This window comes from Trichechus manatus, unplaced genomic scaffold, assembly GCF_000243295.1.
Source record: "Trichechus manatus latirostris isolate Lorelei unplaced genomic scaffold, TriManLat1.0 scaffold00208, whole genome shotgun sequence".
NCBI lineage: Eukaryota > Metazoa > Chordata > Mammalia > Sirenia > Trichechidae > Trichechus > Trichechus manatus.
Window position 1 is genome coordinate 614,596 of NW_004444144.1, and position 18,651 is coordinate 633,246.

At 38.9% G+C, this 18,651-nt stretch overlaps 1 protein-coding gene across 1 annotated transcript in view; it reads left to right on the top strand.

Annotated features, from left to right (window-relative positions):
* Positions 1–18,651, top strand: part of CHMP3 (charged multivesicular body protein 3) — a 66,682-nt gene that overhangs the window by 25,516 nt on the left and 22,515 nt on the right. The window contains exon 3 of the mRNA XM_004388230.2: positions 11,278–11,457. Coding sequence (XP_004388287.1) covers positions 11,278–11,457 — 180 coding nt within the window. The remainder of the gene's footprint in view (positions 1–11,277; positions 11,458–18,651) is intronic.

Here is an 18,651-nt window from a genome sequence, read left to right on the forward strand (position 1 = left end):
GAGAAACCCTGAGAGTATGGCCCCCGGACACCCTTTTAGCTCAGTGGTGAAGTCACTCCCAGAGTTCACCATTCAGCCTCATAAAGCAAAACGAGAGTAATGAGGCACAGCAGTCCAGGAACAAGGACTAGAAGGCAGGAGGGGAAAGGAAAGCTGGTGACAGGGAACCAAACGTTGAGAAGGGACGGGCAATATGTGTACTGTTTAATGAGAAACCATTTGTTCTGCAAACCTTCGTCTAAGGTAAAAAAAAGAATTATCTATGTGAGATCAGATTGACAACAGCAACTCGAAAGGTTTGATGGGGAGTCTAGGGGGCAGTGAGTTGAAGATAATGGTGATGGAATAATTTGGAAAAGGATAATGAGAATAGCAGTACAACTGGAAGAATGTAATCCATGTCACTGAATTTTACATGTAGAAACTTTTGAAATGGTGTAACTTTGGCTATGTATATTTTCCCCAAAAAAAAGGTCCTCCAAGGTCGAGAAAGGAGAGTGTTGACATGTCATGGGGTTGTTAACCAATGTCATAAAACAGTATGTGTACTGACTGTTTAATGAGAAACTGTTCTGTAAACTTTCATCTAAAGTACAATAAAAAAAATTAAAAAATACATCTGACAGTTTATATGTAGTGTTTCCAAACCCAAAGACAAATAAAGATCAGATTTATAAAGATATTGATAATAAAAGGCAATAATAATGAAAACTAAAAAAAAAAAGGTATTCGTCTTATGTCAAAACTGACAGAGTCGTCGGAACAGAACCCTGTTGTAAGTCAGGGACTGCCTGTAAATATAAGCAACTCTTTTTCCTCATTTAAAAATGTTTTAAAAAATTATTAAGGTAAAAATAATAATGTATATGTGGGGTTTGTAACATCTGGTGGCAAATAATGGCACAAAGAATTGATTAATGTCATCTTTAGAAATTTCATAAATTCAGTTAATGTCTCACAAATCAAACACCAATCCCGTTGTCGTCGAGTCCGTTTCAACTCATGGTGTAAAACTGAGCTCCATAGGACTTTGTTGGCTGTAATCTTTGGAGAAGCAGATCACCAGGCTTTTCTTTCATGGAGCTGCTGGGTGGGTTTGAACTGCCAACATATTGGTTAGTAGCTGAGTGCAAACGGTTATGACACCCAGGGACTTTAGTGTCTCACAAGCTTTGTTTATTCCTTCTTTGTGTTTTGCTCATTGTATTCCTTCTCTCATCTGTAACTCATCCATCCATTCCTTTAAATTACCTCAACCCCTTTCTCTTCCATGGATGTTTCCTATTACTTGTCATTAATAGCAATTTTTAAAGACTTTGTTGTGATAAATATATATAAGAAAACATTTGCTTTTTTAAGTATACAATTCAGTGATAACAGTTACATTCACCATGTTGTAAAACCATCACAACTGTACATCTTCAAATGTTTCTCATCACCCTAGTCAAAACTCCATAATTGTCATGATCCACACAGTCGAATGCCTTTGTTGTTGTTACGTGCCATTGAGTCGGTTCTGACTCATAGAGACTCTGTGTACTACAGAAGAAAACACTGCATGGTCCTGCACCATGCTCACAGTCGTTATTATGCTTGGGCCTATTGTTGCAGCCACTGTGTCAATCCATCTCATTGAGAGTCTTCCTCTTTTTCACTGACCATGTACTTTACCAAGCATGATGTCCTTTCCAAGGACTGATCCCTCCTGACGACATGTCCAAAGTATGTAAGACGTAGTCTCGCCATCATTGCTTCCAAGGAGCATTCCATGGTATATTGAATATTCTTCACCAGCACCACAATTCAGAGGCGTCAGTTCTTCTGTCTTGCTTATTTATTGTCCAGCTTTTGCATGCATATGATGCAATTGAAAATACCATGGCTTTGGTCAGGTGCACCGTAGTCTTCAAGGTGACATCTTTGCTTTCCAACACTTTAAAGAGGTCTTTGCAGCAGATTCGCCCCACGCAGTGCGTCTTTTGATTTCTTGACTGTTGCTTCCAAGGGGGTTGATTGTGGATCCAAGTAAAATGAAATCCTTGACAACTTCAGTTTTTTCTCCATTTATCATGATGTTGCTTATTGGTCCATTTGTGAGGATTTTTGTTTTTGTTGAGGTGTAATTCATACTGAAGGCTGTGGTCTTTGATCTTCATCAGTAAAGTGCTTCAAGTGATCTTCACTTTCAGCAAACAAGGTTGTGTCATCTGCATAACGCAGGTCGTTAATGAGTCTTCTTTCTATCCTGATGCCCTGTTCTTCTTCATGTAGTCCAGCTTCTCGGATTATTTGCTAAGTATACAGATTGAATAGGTATGGTGAAAGGATACAACCCTGATACACACCTTTCCTGACTTTAAACCACGCAGTATCCCCTTGTTCTGTCCGAACAACTGCCTCTTGATCTAAGTACAGGTTCCTCATGAGCATGGGTCCTGGAATTCCCACTCTTTGCAGTGTTACCCATAATTTGTTATGATCCACACAGTCGAATGCTTTTGCATAGTCAGTAAAACACAGGTAAATATCTTTCTGGTATTTTCTGCTTTCAGCCAGGATCCATCTGACATTAGCAATGATATCCTTGGTTCCACATCCTCTTCTGAATCCAGCCTGAATTTCTGGCAGTTCCCTATCAATATACTGCTGCAATGCTTTTGAATGATCTTTAGCAAAATTTTACTTGCATGTGATGTTAATGATATTGTTCAAAAATTCTGTATTTGGTTGGATCACCTTTCTTGGGAATAGGCATAAATATGGATCTCTTTCAGTTGATTGGCTAGGTAGCTGTCTTACAAATTTCTTGGCATAGATGAATGAGCACCTCCAGTGTTGCATCCGTTTGTTGAAACATCTCAATTGATATTCCATCAATTCCTGGAGCCTTGTTTTTTGCCACTGCCTTCAGTGCAGCTTGGACTTCTTCCTTCAGTACTGTCGGTTCCTGATCATATGCTGCCTCTTAAAATGGTTGAACATCGACCAATTCTTTTTGGTATAATAACTCAGTATTCCTTCCATCTTCTTTTGATGCTTCTTGTGTCCTTTAATATTTTGAAATCTTCTATTCAGTTCTTTTACTTCATCATTTCTTCTGTTTGCTTTAGCTACTCAACATTCAAGAGCAAGTTTCAGAGTCTCTTCTGACAACCATTTTGGTCTTTCTTGCTTGTCTTTTTAATGACTTCTTGCTTTCTTCGGCGTGATGTCCTTGATGTCATTCCAGAACCTGTCTGGTCTTTGATCATTAGTATTCAGTGGGTCAAATCTGTTTTTGAGATGGTCTCTAAATTCAGATGGGATATACTCAAGGTCATACCTTGTTCTAATTTTCTTCAGTTTCACGTTGAACTTGCATATGAGCAATTGGCGATCTGTTCCACAGTCAGCCCCTGGTGTTGGTCTGGCTGATGATATTGAGCTTTTCCATCATCTCTTTCCACAGATGTAGTCAATTTGATTCCTGTCTATTCCATCTGGCGAGGTCGATGTGTACATTTGCTGTTTATGTTGGTGAAAAAGTATTTGCAATGAAGAGGTCGTTGGTTGCGCAAAATTCTGTCACGTGATCTCTGACATCATTTCTATCACCAAGGGCCATATTTTCCAACTACCAAGGCTTCTTTTTTGGTTCCAATTTTCGCATTCCAATCACCAGTAATTATCAGTGCATCCTGATTGCACGTTCAGTCAATTTCAGACTGCAGAAGCTGGTAAAAATCTTCAGTTTTTTCATCTTTGGCCTTAGTGATTGGTGCATAAATTTGAATAATAGTCATATCAACTGGTCTTTCTTGCAGGCGTATGGATAATTATCCTATCACTGACAACATTGTACTTCAGGATAGATCTTGAAATGCTCTTTTTGACCATGAATGCCTTTGCATAGTCAATAAAACACAGGTAAACATCTTTCTGGTGTTCTCTTCTTTCAGCCAAGATCCATCTGACATCTGCAATGATATCCCTCGTTCCATGTCCTCTTGAATTTCTGGTAGTTCCCTGTCAATGTACTGCTACAACCATTTTTGAATTATCTTCAGCAAAATTTTACATGCGTGTGATATTAATGATATTGTTCGATAATTTCTACATTCTGTTGGATCACCTTGCTTTGGAATGGGCACAAATATAAATCCCTTCCAGTTGGTTGGCCAGGTGGTTGTCTTTGAAGTTTGTTGGCATAGTCGAGTGAGCCCTTCCAGGATTGCATCTTTTTATTGAAACATCTCAATTGGTATTCTGTCACTTCCTGAAACCTTGTTTTTCTCCAAACCTTCAGTGAATCTTGGACTTCTTCCTTCATTACCATCGGTTCTTAATCATCTGCTACTTCCTGAAATGGTTGAACATGAACCAATTCTTTTTGGTACAGTGACTCTGTGTATTCCCTTCTTTTGTCTTTTGATGCCTCCTTCATCATTCCATATTTTTCCCATTGTCATGGTTTGAATTATGTCCCCCCAAAATTGTGTATATTAGTTTGGCTGAGCCATGATTCCTGGTACTGTGTGATTTTCTTATATGTTGTAACCCTGCCTCTATGACGTTAATGAGGGAGTATGGGTGGCAGTTATGTTAGTAAGGCAGGACCTGATCTACAAGACTGGATTGTGTCCTGAGGCAATCTCTTGAGATATAAAAGACAAGTGAGCAGTGAGACAGGGGGACCACATACCATCAAGAAAGCAGTGCCAGGAGCAGAGCGCGTCCTTTGGACCGGGGTCCCTGCACAGAGAAGCTCCTAGTCTGGGGGAACACCGAAAAGAAGAAGGCCAACAGAGAGAAAAAGCCTTCCCCTGGAGCTGACGCCCTGAATTTGGACTTTTAGCCTACTTTAACTGTGAGGAAATAAACTTCTCTTTGTTAAAACCATCCACTTGTGGTATTTCTGTTATAGCAGCGCTAGATGACTAAGACACCCATAGAATCTTCAATATTCCAACTCAAGGCTTGAATTTTTTCTTCAGTTCTTTCTGCTTGGGAAATGCAGAGCATGTTCTTTCCTTTTGGTTTTCTAACCCCATCTTTTCACATTTCATTATAATACTTTGTCTTCTCGAGCTGCCCTTTCATATCTTCTGTTCAGCTCTTTTACTTCATTATTTCTTCCTTTCGCTTTAGCTACTTGATATTCAAGAGCAAGTTTTAGAGTCTCTTCTGACAACCATTTTGGTCTTTTCTTTCTTTCCTATCTTTTTAATGACCTCCTGCTTCATGTATGATGTGCTTGATGTCATTCCACAACTCGTCTGGTCTTTGGTCATTAGTGTTCAGTGCGCCAAATTTATTCTTGAGATGTTATCTACATTTAGGTGAGATATACTCAAGGTCATATTTTGGCTCTCATGTACTTGTTTTAATTTTCTTTGGCTTCAACTTGCATCTGAGCAGTTGGCCCCTGGCCTTGTTCTGACTGATGATATTGATATACTCCATTATCTCTTTCCATAGATGTAGCCGATTTGATTCCTGTGTATTTCATCTGGCAAGGTCCACGTGTATAGTTGCCATTTATGTTGTTGAGAAAAGTTATTTCCAGTGAGTAAGTCATTTGTTTTACAAAATTCTGTCGTGCGATCTCCGATGTTGTTTATGTCACCAAGGCCATGTTTTCTAATACCGATCCTTCTTTGTTTCCAACTTTCCCATTCCAGTCACCAGTAATTATCAATGCATCTTTATTGCATATTTGATCGATTTCAGATTATAGAAGTTGGTAAAAATCTTCAATTTCTTCATTTTTGGTATTAATGGTTGGTTGTAAATTTGAATAATAGTCGTATTGACTGGTCTTCCTTGTAGGCGTATGGATATTATCCTATCATTGACAGCATTGTAAAAATCAAGATAGATCCTGAAGAAGAATGCGGCATCAAGATTGGAGGAAGACTCATTAGCAACCTGCGATATGCAGATGACAGCTTTGCTTGCTGCAAGCGAAGAGGACCTGAAGTACTTACTGATGAAGATCAAAGACTATAGCCTTCAGTATGGATTTCACCTCAACATAAAGAATACAAAAATCCTCACAAGTGGACCAGTAAGCAACACTCAGGATAAACGGAAAAGATTGAAGTTGTTAAGGATTTCATTTTGCTAGGATCCACAATCAACACCCATGGAAGCAGCAGTCAAGAAATCAAACGATGTATTGCTTTTGGCAAATCTGCTTCAAAAGACTTCTTTAAGGTGTTAAAAAGCAGTGAGGACTAAGGTACACATGACCCAGGCCATGGTATTTTCAGTCACCTCATATGCATGTGAAAGCTGGATATTGAGTAAGGAAGATGGAAGAAGAATTGATGCCTTTGAATTATGTTGTTGGTGAAGAATATTTAGTATACCATGGATTGCTGAAAGAATGAACAATCTGTATTGGAAGAAGTACAGCCAGAATGCTCTTTACATGCAAGGATGGGGAAACTTCGTCTTACATACTTTGGACATGTTATCAGGAGAGACTAGTCTTGGGAGAAGGACATAGTGCATAGTAAAGTAGAGGGTCAGTGAAAAAGAGGATGACCCTCTACCAGATGAATTGACACAGTGGCTACAACAATGGTCTCAAACAAATGATCACGAGAATGGCACAGGACCAGGCAGTGTTTTGTTCTGTTGTACATAGGGTCACTATGAGTCGAAACTGACTCCACAGCATATAACAACAGTCAGAAACTCAGTACTACTTAAGCAATAACTCCCCATTTCCTTCTCTCCCAACCCATGGTAACCACTAATTAACTTTTGTTTCTATGCATTTGCCTATTCTCATATTTCATATGAGTGGGGTCATACAATATTTTTCCTTTTGTACTTGACTTTTTTCACTCAACATAATGATTTTAAAGTTCATCCATCTTGTAGCACGTTATCAGAATTTTACTACTCTTTATAACTGAATAATATTCTATTGTGTGGGCATACCACATTTGTTTATCCCTTTGTTGATGAACACGGGTTATTTCTACCTTTTGACATTTGTGAATAATGCTGCAATGAACATTGGTGTGCAAGTATTTATTTGAGTCACTGTTTTTTACCTTTTTGGGGCATGTACTTAGGAGTGGAATTGGTAGGTGATATGGTAATTCTAAGAGGTTGGCTGGTAACCAAAAGATCAGCAGTTCGAATCCACCAGCCACTCGTTGGAAACCCTATGGGGCCGTTCTGCTCTGTTCTGTAGGATCTCTATGAGTCAGAATCAACTTGATGGCTGTGGGTTTTTTTTTTGGTTTGGTATGGTAATTCTATGTTTAACTTATGAGGAACTGCCATACCTTTCCCTAGAGGCCGTCCCATTTTACATTCCCACCAGCTGTGGACAAGTGTTCCAAATGCACATTAAATACAGGAAACAAAGATAAGAATGATTGCAAATTTCTGATCAGAAACAATGCAAATGAGAACATCTGTAATGTAATGAAAGGAGGAAAGAAAACCCAAACACGTCAATCTAGAATTCTATATCTCATGAACATAGCCTTCAAAAGTGAAGTAGAAATAAAAATGTTTTAAGCAAAAGCTTAGAAACCTAATAGATCTGCACTACAAGAAATGTTAAAAAAAAGTTCTTTAAGCTAAAGAAAAATCATAACAGAAAAGAACTGTAACAGCATTTTAAAACTATAAAACTCTTAGAAGAAAGCATAGGTGTAACTCTTTGTGATCTTGGATTAGGCAGTGGTTTCTTAAAAGTGACACCAAAGGCACAAGCAACAAAAGAAAATTAGGTAAATTGTACTTTATCAAATTAAAAGCTTTCGTGCTTCAAGGAACTGGTGGCACAATGGTTAAGAGCTTGTGTGGTCACCAGTTCGAATCCACTAGCTACTCCTTGGAAACTATGCTATGGGGCAGTTTTACTCTGTCTTATAGGGTCAGTATGAGTCAGATTCAACTCAACAGCAGCAGGTATAATGGGTGCTTCAAAGAATACTCTCAAGAAAGTGAAAAGATGAGGTCTTAAAAGCTTGTGAGCAGCCATCTAAGATACTCCACTGGTCTCACCCCTGTTGAGAGGAAGGGAGAATGAAGAAAACCAAGGACACAAGGGAAAGATTAGTCCAAAAGACTAATGGACTGCAACTACCACAGCTTCCATCAGACTGAGTCCAGTACAACTAGCCCGGCTACCACTACTGACTGCTCTGACAGGGATCACAATAGAGGGTTCTGGACAGAGCTGGAGAAAAATGTAGAACATAATTCTGACTCACAAATAAAAATCCAGACTTAGTGACCTGACAGAGACTGGAGAAACCCCAAGAGTATGGCCCCCAGATACCCTTTTAGCTCAGTAATGAAGTCACTCCTAAGGTTCACCCTTCAGCCAAAGATTAGACAGGCCTATAAAACAAAATGAGACTCAAGGGGCACACCAGCCCAGGGGCAAGGACTAGAAGGCAGGAGGGAAGAGGAAAGCTGGTAATAGGGAACCCAGGGTTGAGAAGGGAGAGTGTTGACATGTCGTGGGGTTGGTAACCAATGTCACAAAACAATATATGTTTAATGAGAAGCTAGTTTGTTCTGTAAACCTTCATCTAAAGTAGAATAATAAAATAAAGACAGAAAGAAAGTGAAAAGACAAACCGCAGAATGGGAGAAAATATTTGCAAATCATATATCTGGTAAAGGTATAACATCCAGAATTTATAAAGAACTCTCACAACTCAACAATAAAGACAAGTAGCCAGCAATAATAAGTGTTGATGAGGATGTGAAGAAATTGGAATCCTTATACCCTGCTGGTAGGAATGTAAAATGGTGCAACGATTTTGGAAAACAGAGTGACAGTTCCTCAAAAAGTTAGAGTTAACATATCAGCCAGCAATTCCACTCTTAGGTATAAATCCAAGAGAAGTGAAAACACGTGTCCACACAGAAACTTTACATGGTTGGTCATAGCAGCATTATTCATAATAATAACCAAAAAGTAGGAACACTCCAGATGTCCATCAACTGATGAATGGATAAACAAAATGGATTAGTGTAATCTAAAATGTGAATTATTATATGGGAATAAAAAGGAATGAAGTACTAATACATACTATAACATGGATGGACTTTGAAAACGTTATGCTAAGTGAAAGAAGCCAAATATCGTATGATTCCATTTCTATGAAATGTCCAGAATAGGTGATTCCATAGTAGATTAGTGGTTGCCAGAGTCTGGGAGGGAGGTGAAAATGGGACATGGCTGCTAATAGGTATCGAATTTTTTTTGGCTGGGGGCATGATGAAAATGTTCTAGAATCAAATAGTAGTGATGTTGTGAATATACTAAAACCTACTGAATTGTATGCTTTAAAGGAATGAATTTTTATAGTATGTGAATCATGTCTCAGTTAAAAAATTAGAATATATTCTGAAAGCCAGTTTTTTCCTATCCTCTAATGAATTGTATTAATTGAATAAAACTAACTAGAAGTAATTATAATTCCAGGTGGTGTTACTAATTTATTTCAAGTTTTTTCTTTTTTAAGCTTCTCCCCCTCCCCCCCGCTTTGAAATGAAATGATTAATCTTTCAGATTAGTTAAAGTGCATGTGTGTGGGGTAGGGGGAGGTCAAAGGTTGCGTGGTGGAAAGAAGGATTAACCTCAAGACTCTCCTGCTAACGGGTAAGTTCATTTTAGGACTGTGGGCATGGTAAGAATTAGACTTTAGGCCTCAAAGTTTATGTACTCAACAACCTACTGATCACAAAGCATATCATATAGACTTACCTGTAGTTGATGTTGATGTGATACTTTTAATATGTTCAGACTTTGCTTTAGTTGCAGACTTTTTATCAATGACTGTACAGAGATTGTATTTTCATAATTGCAGAAATGCTACTTTTTGGTTATTAGATGTAGCTCTGGAATGCACATAACTCTGTGTGTGTGTGTGTGTATGTGTGTGTGTGTGTGTGCTTTAAGTGAAAGTTTACAGCTCAAGTTAGTTTCTCATACAAAAATTTGTACGCACATTATTGTGTGACCGTAGTTGGCTATCCCTGTACTGTGACAGCACACTCCTCCTTTCCACCCCGAATTTCCCGTGTCCGTTCAGCCAGCTCCTGTCCCTTTCTGCCTTCTCATCTCACCTCCGGACAGGAGCTGCCCATTTAGTCTTGTGTATCTACTTGAACTAAGAAGCATACTCTTCATGAATATCACTTTATGTCTTATAGTCCAGTCTAATCTTTGTCTCAAGAGTTGGCTTCGGGAATGGTTTTAATTCAGGGTTAACAGAGAGTCTGGGGGCCATGTCTTCTCAGGTTCATCCGGTCTCAGTCAGACCATTAAGTCTGGTCTTTTTCTAGAATTTGAGTTCTGTATCCCACTTTTCTCCTGCTCCATCAGGGACTCTCTGTTGTGTTCCCTGTCAGGATGGTCATTGGTGATAACCGGGCACCATCTAGTTCTTCTGGTCTCAGGCTGATGGAGTCTCTGTTTTATGTGGCCCTTTTGTCTCTTGGGCTAATATTTTCCTTGTTATCTTTGGTGTTCTTCATTCTCCTTTGCTCCAGGTGGATTGAGACCAATTGATGCATCTTAGATGGCCGCTCACTAGCTTTTAAGACCCCAGATGGCACTCACCAAAGTGGGATGCAGAACGTTTTCTTAATAAACTTTGTTATGCCAATTGACATAGATGACCCCTAAACCATGGTCCCCAGACCCCTGCCCCTGCTACTCTGTCCCTCGAACTGTTTGATTATGTTTAGGAAACTTCTTAGCTTTTGGTTTAGTCAAGTTGTGCTGACTTCCCCTGTATTGCGCACTTACAGTATTTTTAAAGTTACTTGGTACCAATACCAATAAATGTTAGAATGGGTTGTGCAAAAGCAGTTTTGAAATTTTGTCAAGTATAATAAGATTACCCTTTTCTTCTTTTACCACTTTAATGTTGTCTCTGGAATTAATGAATACCTACCACATTATTTATTTTAGATTTATTTATATCCTCCTATATGTTTTCCTAAGGAGCCCTGGTGTCACAGTGGTCAAGCACTTGGCTGCTAGTTGAAAGGCCAGTGGTTGGAACCCCTCAGCCACTCCCTGGGAGAAAGATGTAGCAGCCTGCTTCCATAAAGATTACAGCCTTGGAAACCCCCTGGGGCAGTTCTACTCTGTCCTATAGGGTCGCTAGAGGAAGGATTTTTTTTTTAAATGTGTTTTGCTGTTTAATCAACATATTTAGATTATGATAAGAATGGATTTGAGTGCCAGTAAATCTCCTGGCTTACCCCTGATTTTTGATGTTTCATGTTATGTTCTAAGTATAGATATCCAAAGGGAAGAAGAAAAAGTGAAACGATCTGTAAAAGATGCTGCCAAGAAGGGCCAGAAGGACGTCTGTGTGGTTCTGGCCAAGGAGATGATCAGGTCAAGAAAGGCTGTGAGCAAACTCTATGCATCCAAAGCCCACATGAACTCCGTGCTCATGGGGATGAAGAACCAGCTCGGTAAGATGACAATTACCATACAGCCACCTCGGTAATGCTGATGCTCTTGCTGTTATCAGCAGCACTGCTTTTCTTTAATAGGAAAAACAGACTTAACTCTGGTTTTTATTCTTTATGTTGTCTTAATTGGGCTGAGCAAAATACTATACTGTTATTATTATGTGTTGTTACTCTTTTTATTATTGGCCAGTGTTTTTGAAGCAACGGCAAAACTGACATTTAAATCTGCTTTGTTTAGGATTTAGGGTATATTTCTTCATGTGAACAATGTCATGCTAGAGACCTGAGAGTTGAGTGTAAGAGGCTGGCCTATGTGTTGGAGAGAGGACGAAAAGTCCCTTCCCTCTGTCCCAGGCCCAGAGCAGCCTGAGACAGAAGTTTAAAATCACTGAAGTGTGGCTTGGCTTCCACCTGCCTCCTTTTCTGTTGCATCTCTAACTATCCCATAATACTTCTTCACATCTTATGAACATGCAGACTGTGTGATGGCTGTTCAGCATACATGTGAACTACCAAGTTTAGATCATGTTTAAAAACTCTTCATAATGTTTAAAATAAAAGCAGAACATACTTTAGTTTCCTTTCAAGTGTCCAGTATAATACTGTTTGCAGTCTTTTACAGGTATCTGTCTCCAGGTCAGTGACAACTTGAGCCATAGGTTATATTTTACATTCAGTTGCTTTCTTTTCTTACTTCTGTTAAATTAGAAAGTCCTAACTCAGAATTACTGTTCTTTGGGAATGGCAGCAAGTAACTGTCAGATACTTGGATTGAATATTGACTGAGAAATGCTGGAGAAGTATTTCATTAAAGAATATTTCTATCTCTCTGTCAGATACTAAGTTGATGAGTACACCCCACTCAAAAGTTAGAAAATTGAATGCTTCAGTTTAAAGGGCGAGGCCAAATGAGTTCCTGATCTGTTAGTTGTATTTAGCTCTGAAGGTTTATTCATGTTCAATTTTAACGTTTAGATATGGTTTTAAAATATGCCTGATAGTGACTGTGTCATCAGTTTCTTTCTTCAGAAACTGAAGGAAATAATCATGGATTAAGAAAGAGTTAAAAAAAAAAAATAGCAATCAAAGTGATTACACCACATCTTCTTAAAAAACTCATTAGCTTCACTTTTAAAAATCACATTCAGTCCTAAAAGCATGTATTTAGGCCTTCAAAATACTGGATATATCACCTAGATGTGGCTTTTGAACAAGCCACACATTCAGTGCAATGAAGAAATAGTTTTATCTTGTCATTTTGAAAGCTCTAGTAAATGAGCTTTTTTACAGCCAGTTTTGAAAGTTCCATATTTATTGCCTGTTTTTTTTTTTTTGTGCAACATGCTGAAAAATTTCATGTTCAGTTGACCATAATAAGCTTGAAGTTTTTCACTATATCCTCTACTGAGTCAAGATCAGAAAGCATCTTATTTATTCGTTTCCCCCCTATGAATAAAGCAGTTCATATACAGCCTCTTTTTCCCACAATTATGAAGATAAAAGTTCAGAGAATAATATAATAGATGCCTATGTACCTATTAAGGAGCCCTAGTGGTGCAGTGGTTAAGTGCTTGGCTGCTAACCAAAAGGTTGGCAGTTCAAACCCACCAGCCGCTCTACAGGAGATGATGCAGCAATCTCTTTCAGTAAAGTTGACAGCCTTGGAAACCCTATGGGGCAGTTCTAGTCTGTCTTATAGGGTTGCTGTGTGTCGGAGTCGACTTTACGGCACACAACAAAAAGCAACAACAATGTATCTGTCACGCAAAACCAATAAAATTTGATGTTGTGTTTTCTTCAGTTTTCATACTGTGAAAGAAATAAAACATTAATAATAAAGCTGAAGCCACTTTAGCACCCTTTCCCAATTCCATTTCCTTCTTTCCTATCCTCCTCAGAGATAACACTACCATGAATCTTAAAATTTACATAAATGATATGCTATATATACCTTTCTACATCTTTTTATTTTTTTTGCCATTTATCATTGTGTTTTTGAAATATACCCATAATGATATGTATAGATGTGGTCCATTCATTTTAACTGTCCATTCGGTATTAACATTTAATATTCCATCACATGAATATGTATCACATTTTATTTTCCTTTCTCCCATAAATGAACACGTAGGTGGTTTCCAGTTTTTGCTGTTACTAACAGTGCTGCTGTGAATGTCTTTTGTGTATGTCCCATTGTGCACATTTGTAAAAGTTTTTACTTTTGCACGTGTGTTAGTATTTCTTTAAGCAGCCCTGGTGACGCAGTGCTTAAAGCACTCGGCTACTAACTGGAAGGTTAGAGATTCAAACCCTCCAGTTGCGTCGTGTGAGAACGATGTGGCAGTCTGCTTTCGTAAAGATTACAGCCTTGGAAATCCTATGGGGCGGTTCTGCTCTGTCCTATGGGGTCGCTGTGAGTCCAACTCGACAGCAACGGTCAATGAGTTAAGGGTTTCTTTAGCATAGTTATAAACCCAGAAGGGGAATTGCACTTTAAATTTTGCTAGAATTGCAAAATTGCTCTCCAGAGTGGTCTTACTAATTGGTATTCTTACCAGCAGTGAATGAGAGTTCTTTTTTCCCTGCTTTTTCAGCAGCACTTGATATTGTCAGACTTTTTAATTTTTGAGAAGTACTGTCATGTTTTAACATTTCTCTGGCAGTTAGTGAACTTGAGCCTTCCCTTCTCTTCACCCTTTCTGCTGTGTACTGTGTTAATACCTTTAGGAGCAATTATAGCTCACAAATGATCATTAATCTAAAATTTTAAAAAAGCTCTTCTTCTGTCCATGCATTTTCAGTAGTAAACCTAACAAAAGCTGTTATGTACTGCACATAGGTCAAGAGCCTCTTATAATTTAAATACACATCAGTAATAATATATTTTGTTGTTTGTTTCAGGTATACATTGTAAAGGTTTACACTCTTCACATCAGTGGCTTTATGACAACTGAAAAGCAAAATATCTGCTGTTTGATCTCTACATGTTAAAGCGCTCTAGGGCTCAGCTCTCGATCCTCTGCTGTTCTCCATCTTCACTCTCCTCCCTAGATGGTCTCGCCTAATCCTTGCTTTTAAATGCCTTTGATTTCCAGATTATTGTCTTCAGGCCTGACTTTTTCACTAAGTGTGTGGTTGACATGTCCACTCAGATATCTCATGGAGATCTCAAAATGAATAGGGCCTGTACCAAATTCTTCTTTTTTAAAAACATTTTATTGTGCTTTAGGTTAAAGGTTACAGCACAAATTAGTTTCTCATTAAAAATTTATGCATCAATTGTTTTTTGATATTAGTTGCAATCCCCGCAATGTGTAAGCACTCTCCCCATTTCCACCCTGAGTTCCCGTGTCCATCTGTCCAGTTTTCCTGTCCCTTCCTGCCTTCTTTCCACCATGTCTGTCAGTTTGTCTTACTGTGGTGGTTTGCATGTTGCTGTGATATTGGAAGCTTTGCCACTGGTATTTTGAATACCAGCAAGGTCACACTTGGTGGACAGGTTTCAGCAGAGCTTCCAGACTAAGATAGACTAGGAAGAAGGAGCTGGCATTCTACTTCTGAAGAAATTGGCCATGAAAACCTTATGAAGAGCAGCAGAACATTCTCTGATATAGTGCCGGGAAATAAGCCCCTCAGGGTGGAAGGCACTTAAAATACAGCTAGAGAAGAGCTGCCTCCTCAGAGTAGAGTCAACCTTAGTGGCGTGGATGTAGTCAAGCTTTCTGGACTTTCATTTGTTTTTGTGGCATGACTCAAAATGAAAAGAAACAGCTACAAACATCCTTTAATCGGAACGTGGAATGTACAGAGTATACAAGAATGTACAGAGTATGCAAGTATGAATGTACAGAGTATACAAGAATGTACAGAGTATATATATAGGAAAACTGAAGTTGTCAAAAATGAAATGCAACACATAAAGATCGATACCCTAAGCATTAAGCGAGCTGAAATGGACTGGTATTGGCCATTTTTAATTAGACAATCGTATGGTCTACTACGCCAGGAATGAGAAATTGAAAAGGAATGGTGTCATGTTCATTGTCAAAAAGAACATTTCAAGATCTGTCCTGAAGTGCAATGCTGTCAGTGATATAATACCCATATGCCTACAAGGAAGACCAGTTAATACAACTGTTTTTCAAATTTATGCACCAACCACTAATGCCAAAGATGAGGATTTGAAGATTTTTATCAACTTGTACAGTCTGAAATTGATCAAACATGCAATCAAAATGCATTACCAATAACTGGTGATAGGAGTGTGAACGTTGGAAACGAAGGATTGGTAGTTGGAAAATATGGCCTTGGTGATAAAATTAATGCCAGAGATTGCATCACAGAATTTTGTAAGACTAGCAACTTCTTCATTGCAAATACCTTTTTCAACAACATAAACAGCAACTATACATGTGGACCTAACCGGATGGAAAACACAGGAATCAAATCAACTACATCTGTAGAAAGAGACGATGGAGAAGCTCAGTATCAGCAGTGGAAGCTCAATATCATCAGTCAGAACAAGGCCAGGGGCTGACTGCAGAACAGGCCATCTGTTGTTCATATGCAAGTTCAAGTTGAAGCTGAAGAAAATTAAAACAAGTCCATGAGAGCCAAAATACGACCTTGAGTATATCCTACCTAATTTGGAGACCATCTCAAGAATAGATTTGACACCTTGAACACTAATGATTGAAGGCCAGATGAACTGTAGGAAGACATCAGGGAAATCATACATGAAGAAAGCAAAAAGTCATTAAAAAGACAGGGAAGAAAGAAAAGACCAAAATGGATGTCAGGAGAGACTCTGAAACTTGCTCTTGAACATCAGGTAGCTAAAGCAAAAGGAAGTAAAGATGAAGTAATAGAACTGAACAGAAGATTTCAAAGGGCAGATAGGGAAGACAAATATCATAAATAAATGTGCAAAGACCTGGAGTTAGAAAACCAAAAAGGAAGAACACACTCAGCATTTCCCAAGCTGAAAGAACTGAAGAAAAAATTCAAGCCTCTAGTTGCAATATTGAAGGAGTGTCTGGACAAAATATTAAATGATGCAGGAACCATCAAAAGAAGAAAGAAGGGAATACACAGAGTCACTGTACCAAAAAAAATTGTGTGACATTGAACCATTTCATGAGGTGGAATATGATCAAGAACCAATGGTATTGAAGGAAGAAGTCCAGGTTTCACTGAAGGCTTGGTGAAAAACAAGGCTCCAGGAATTGACAGAATACCAGTTGAGATGTTTTAGTAAACAGGTGCAGTGCTAGAGGTGCTCATTTGTCTATGCCAAGAAATCTGGAAGACAACTACCTGGCCAGCTGACTGGAAGAGATCCGTATTTGTGCCCATTCCAAAGAAAGTGATCCAGCAGAATGTGGAAATTATTGAAGAGTATCATTAATGTCACATGCAAGTAAAGTTTTGCTGAAGATCATTCAAAAGCGGTTGCAGCAGTACATTGACAGGGAACTGCCAGAAATTCAAGCCGGATTCAGAAGAAGATGTGGAATGAGGGATATCATTGCTGATGTCAGACAGACTGTGGCTAAAAGCAGAGAATACCAGAAAGATGCTTACCTGTGTTTTATTGACTATGCAGAGGCATTCGACTGTGTGGCTCATAACCAATTATGGATAACATCTTGAAGAATGGGAATTCCAGAACACTTAATTGTGCTCATAAGGAACCTGCATAGAGCAAGAGGCAGTCATTCGAACAGAGCAAGGAGATACTGCATGGTTTAAAATCAAGAAAGATGTGTGTCATGGTTGTATCTTTTCACCATACTTATTCACTGTATGCTGAGCAGATAATCTAAGAAGCTGGACTGTTTGAAGAAGAATGTGGCATCAGGATTGGTGGAGGGCTTATTAACAACCTGCAATATGCAGATGATACAACCTTGCTTGCTGAAAGCGAAGAGGACTTTGTAGCACTTACTGATGAAGATCAAAGATTACTGTCTTTAGTATGGATTACACCTCAACATAAAACAAAAATTCTCACAACTGAACCAATAAGCAACATCATGATAAATGGAGAAAAGATTGATGTTATCAAGGATTTCATTTTACTTGGATCCACAATCAAAACCCATGGAAGCGGCAGTCAGGAAATGAAGTGTTGCATTGGGCAAATTTGCTGCAAAAGACCTCTTTAAATTTTTAAAAAGCTAAAACATCACTTTGAGGACTAAGGTGTATCTGACCCAAGCCGTGATATTTTCAGTCACCTCACATGCATGTGAAAACTGGACAGTGAATAAGGAAGACTGAAGAATTGATTCCTTTGAATTATGGTGTTGGCCAAAAATAATTGAATATACCATGAACTGCCAGAAGAACAAACAAATCTGTCTTGGAAGCAGTGCAGCCAGAATGCTCCTTAGAAGCGAGGATCTTCATCTCACTTACTTTGGACTTACTATCAGGAAGGACCAGTCCCTGGAGAAGGACATCATGCTTGGTAAAATAGAGGGTCAGCAAAAGAGAGGGAGACCCTCAATGAGATGGATTGACACAGTGGCAACAATGATGGGCTCAAGCATAGCAGCAATTGTGAGGATGGAGCTGGACAGGACAGTGTTTCTTTCTGTTGTACATAGGGTTGCTATGAGTTGGAACCAATTCGATGGCACCTAATAACAACAGCAAAACTTGCCTTCTGGGCTTTGCTTGCGGGCAGGTGTTGCCCATTTGGTCTTGTATAGTTGATTGAACTAAGAAGCACTTTCCCCATGTGTGTTATTGTTTGTTTTATAGGGCTGTCTAATCTTTTGCTGAAAGGTAGACTTCGGGAGTGGCTTCGGTTCTGAATTAGCAGGGTATCTGGGGTCATAGTCTTGGGGGTTCCAACAGTCTCTGTCAGACCAGAATTTTGTTCTACATTTTTCTCCCACTCTGTCTGGGACACTCAATTACGATCCCTGTCAGAGCAGTCTGTGGTGGTAGCCAGGTACCATCTAGTTCTTCTGGGCTCAGTCTGGTGGAAGCTGTGGTTCATTTCATCCCTTAGTCCTTTGGGCTAATATTTTCCTTGTATCTTGGGTTTTCTTCATTCTCCTTTGCTCCAGACGGTATGGGACCAATGATGTCCCTTATATGGCCACTCATAAGCTTTTAAGACCCCAGACGCTACTCACCAAAGTAGGATAATAGAACATTTTCTTATGAACTGTGTTTTGCCAG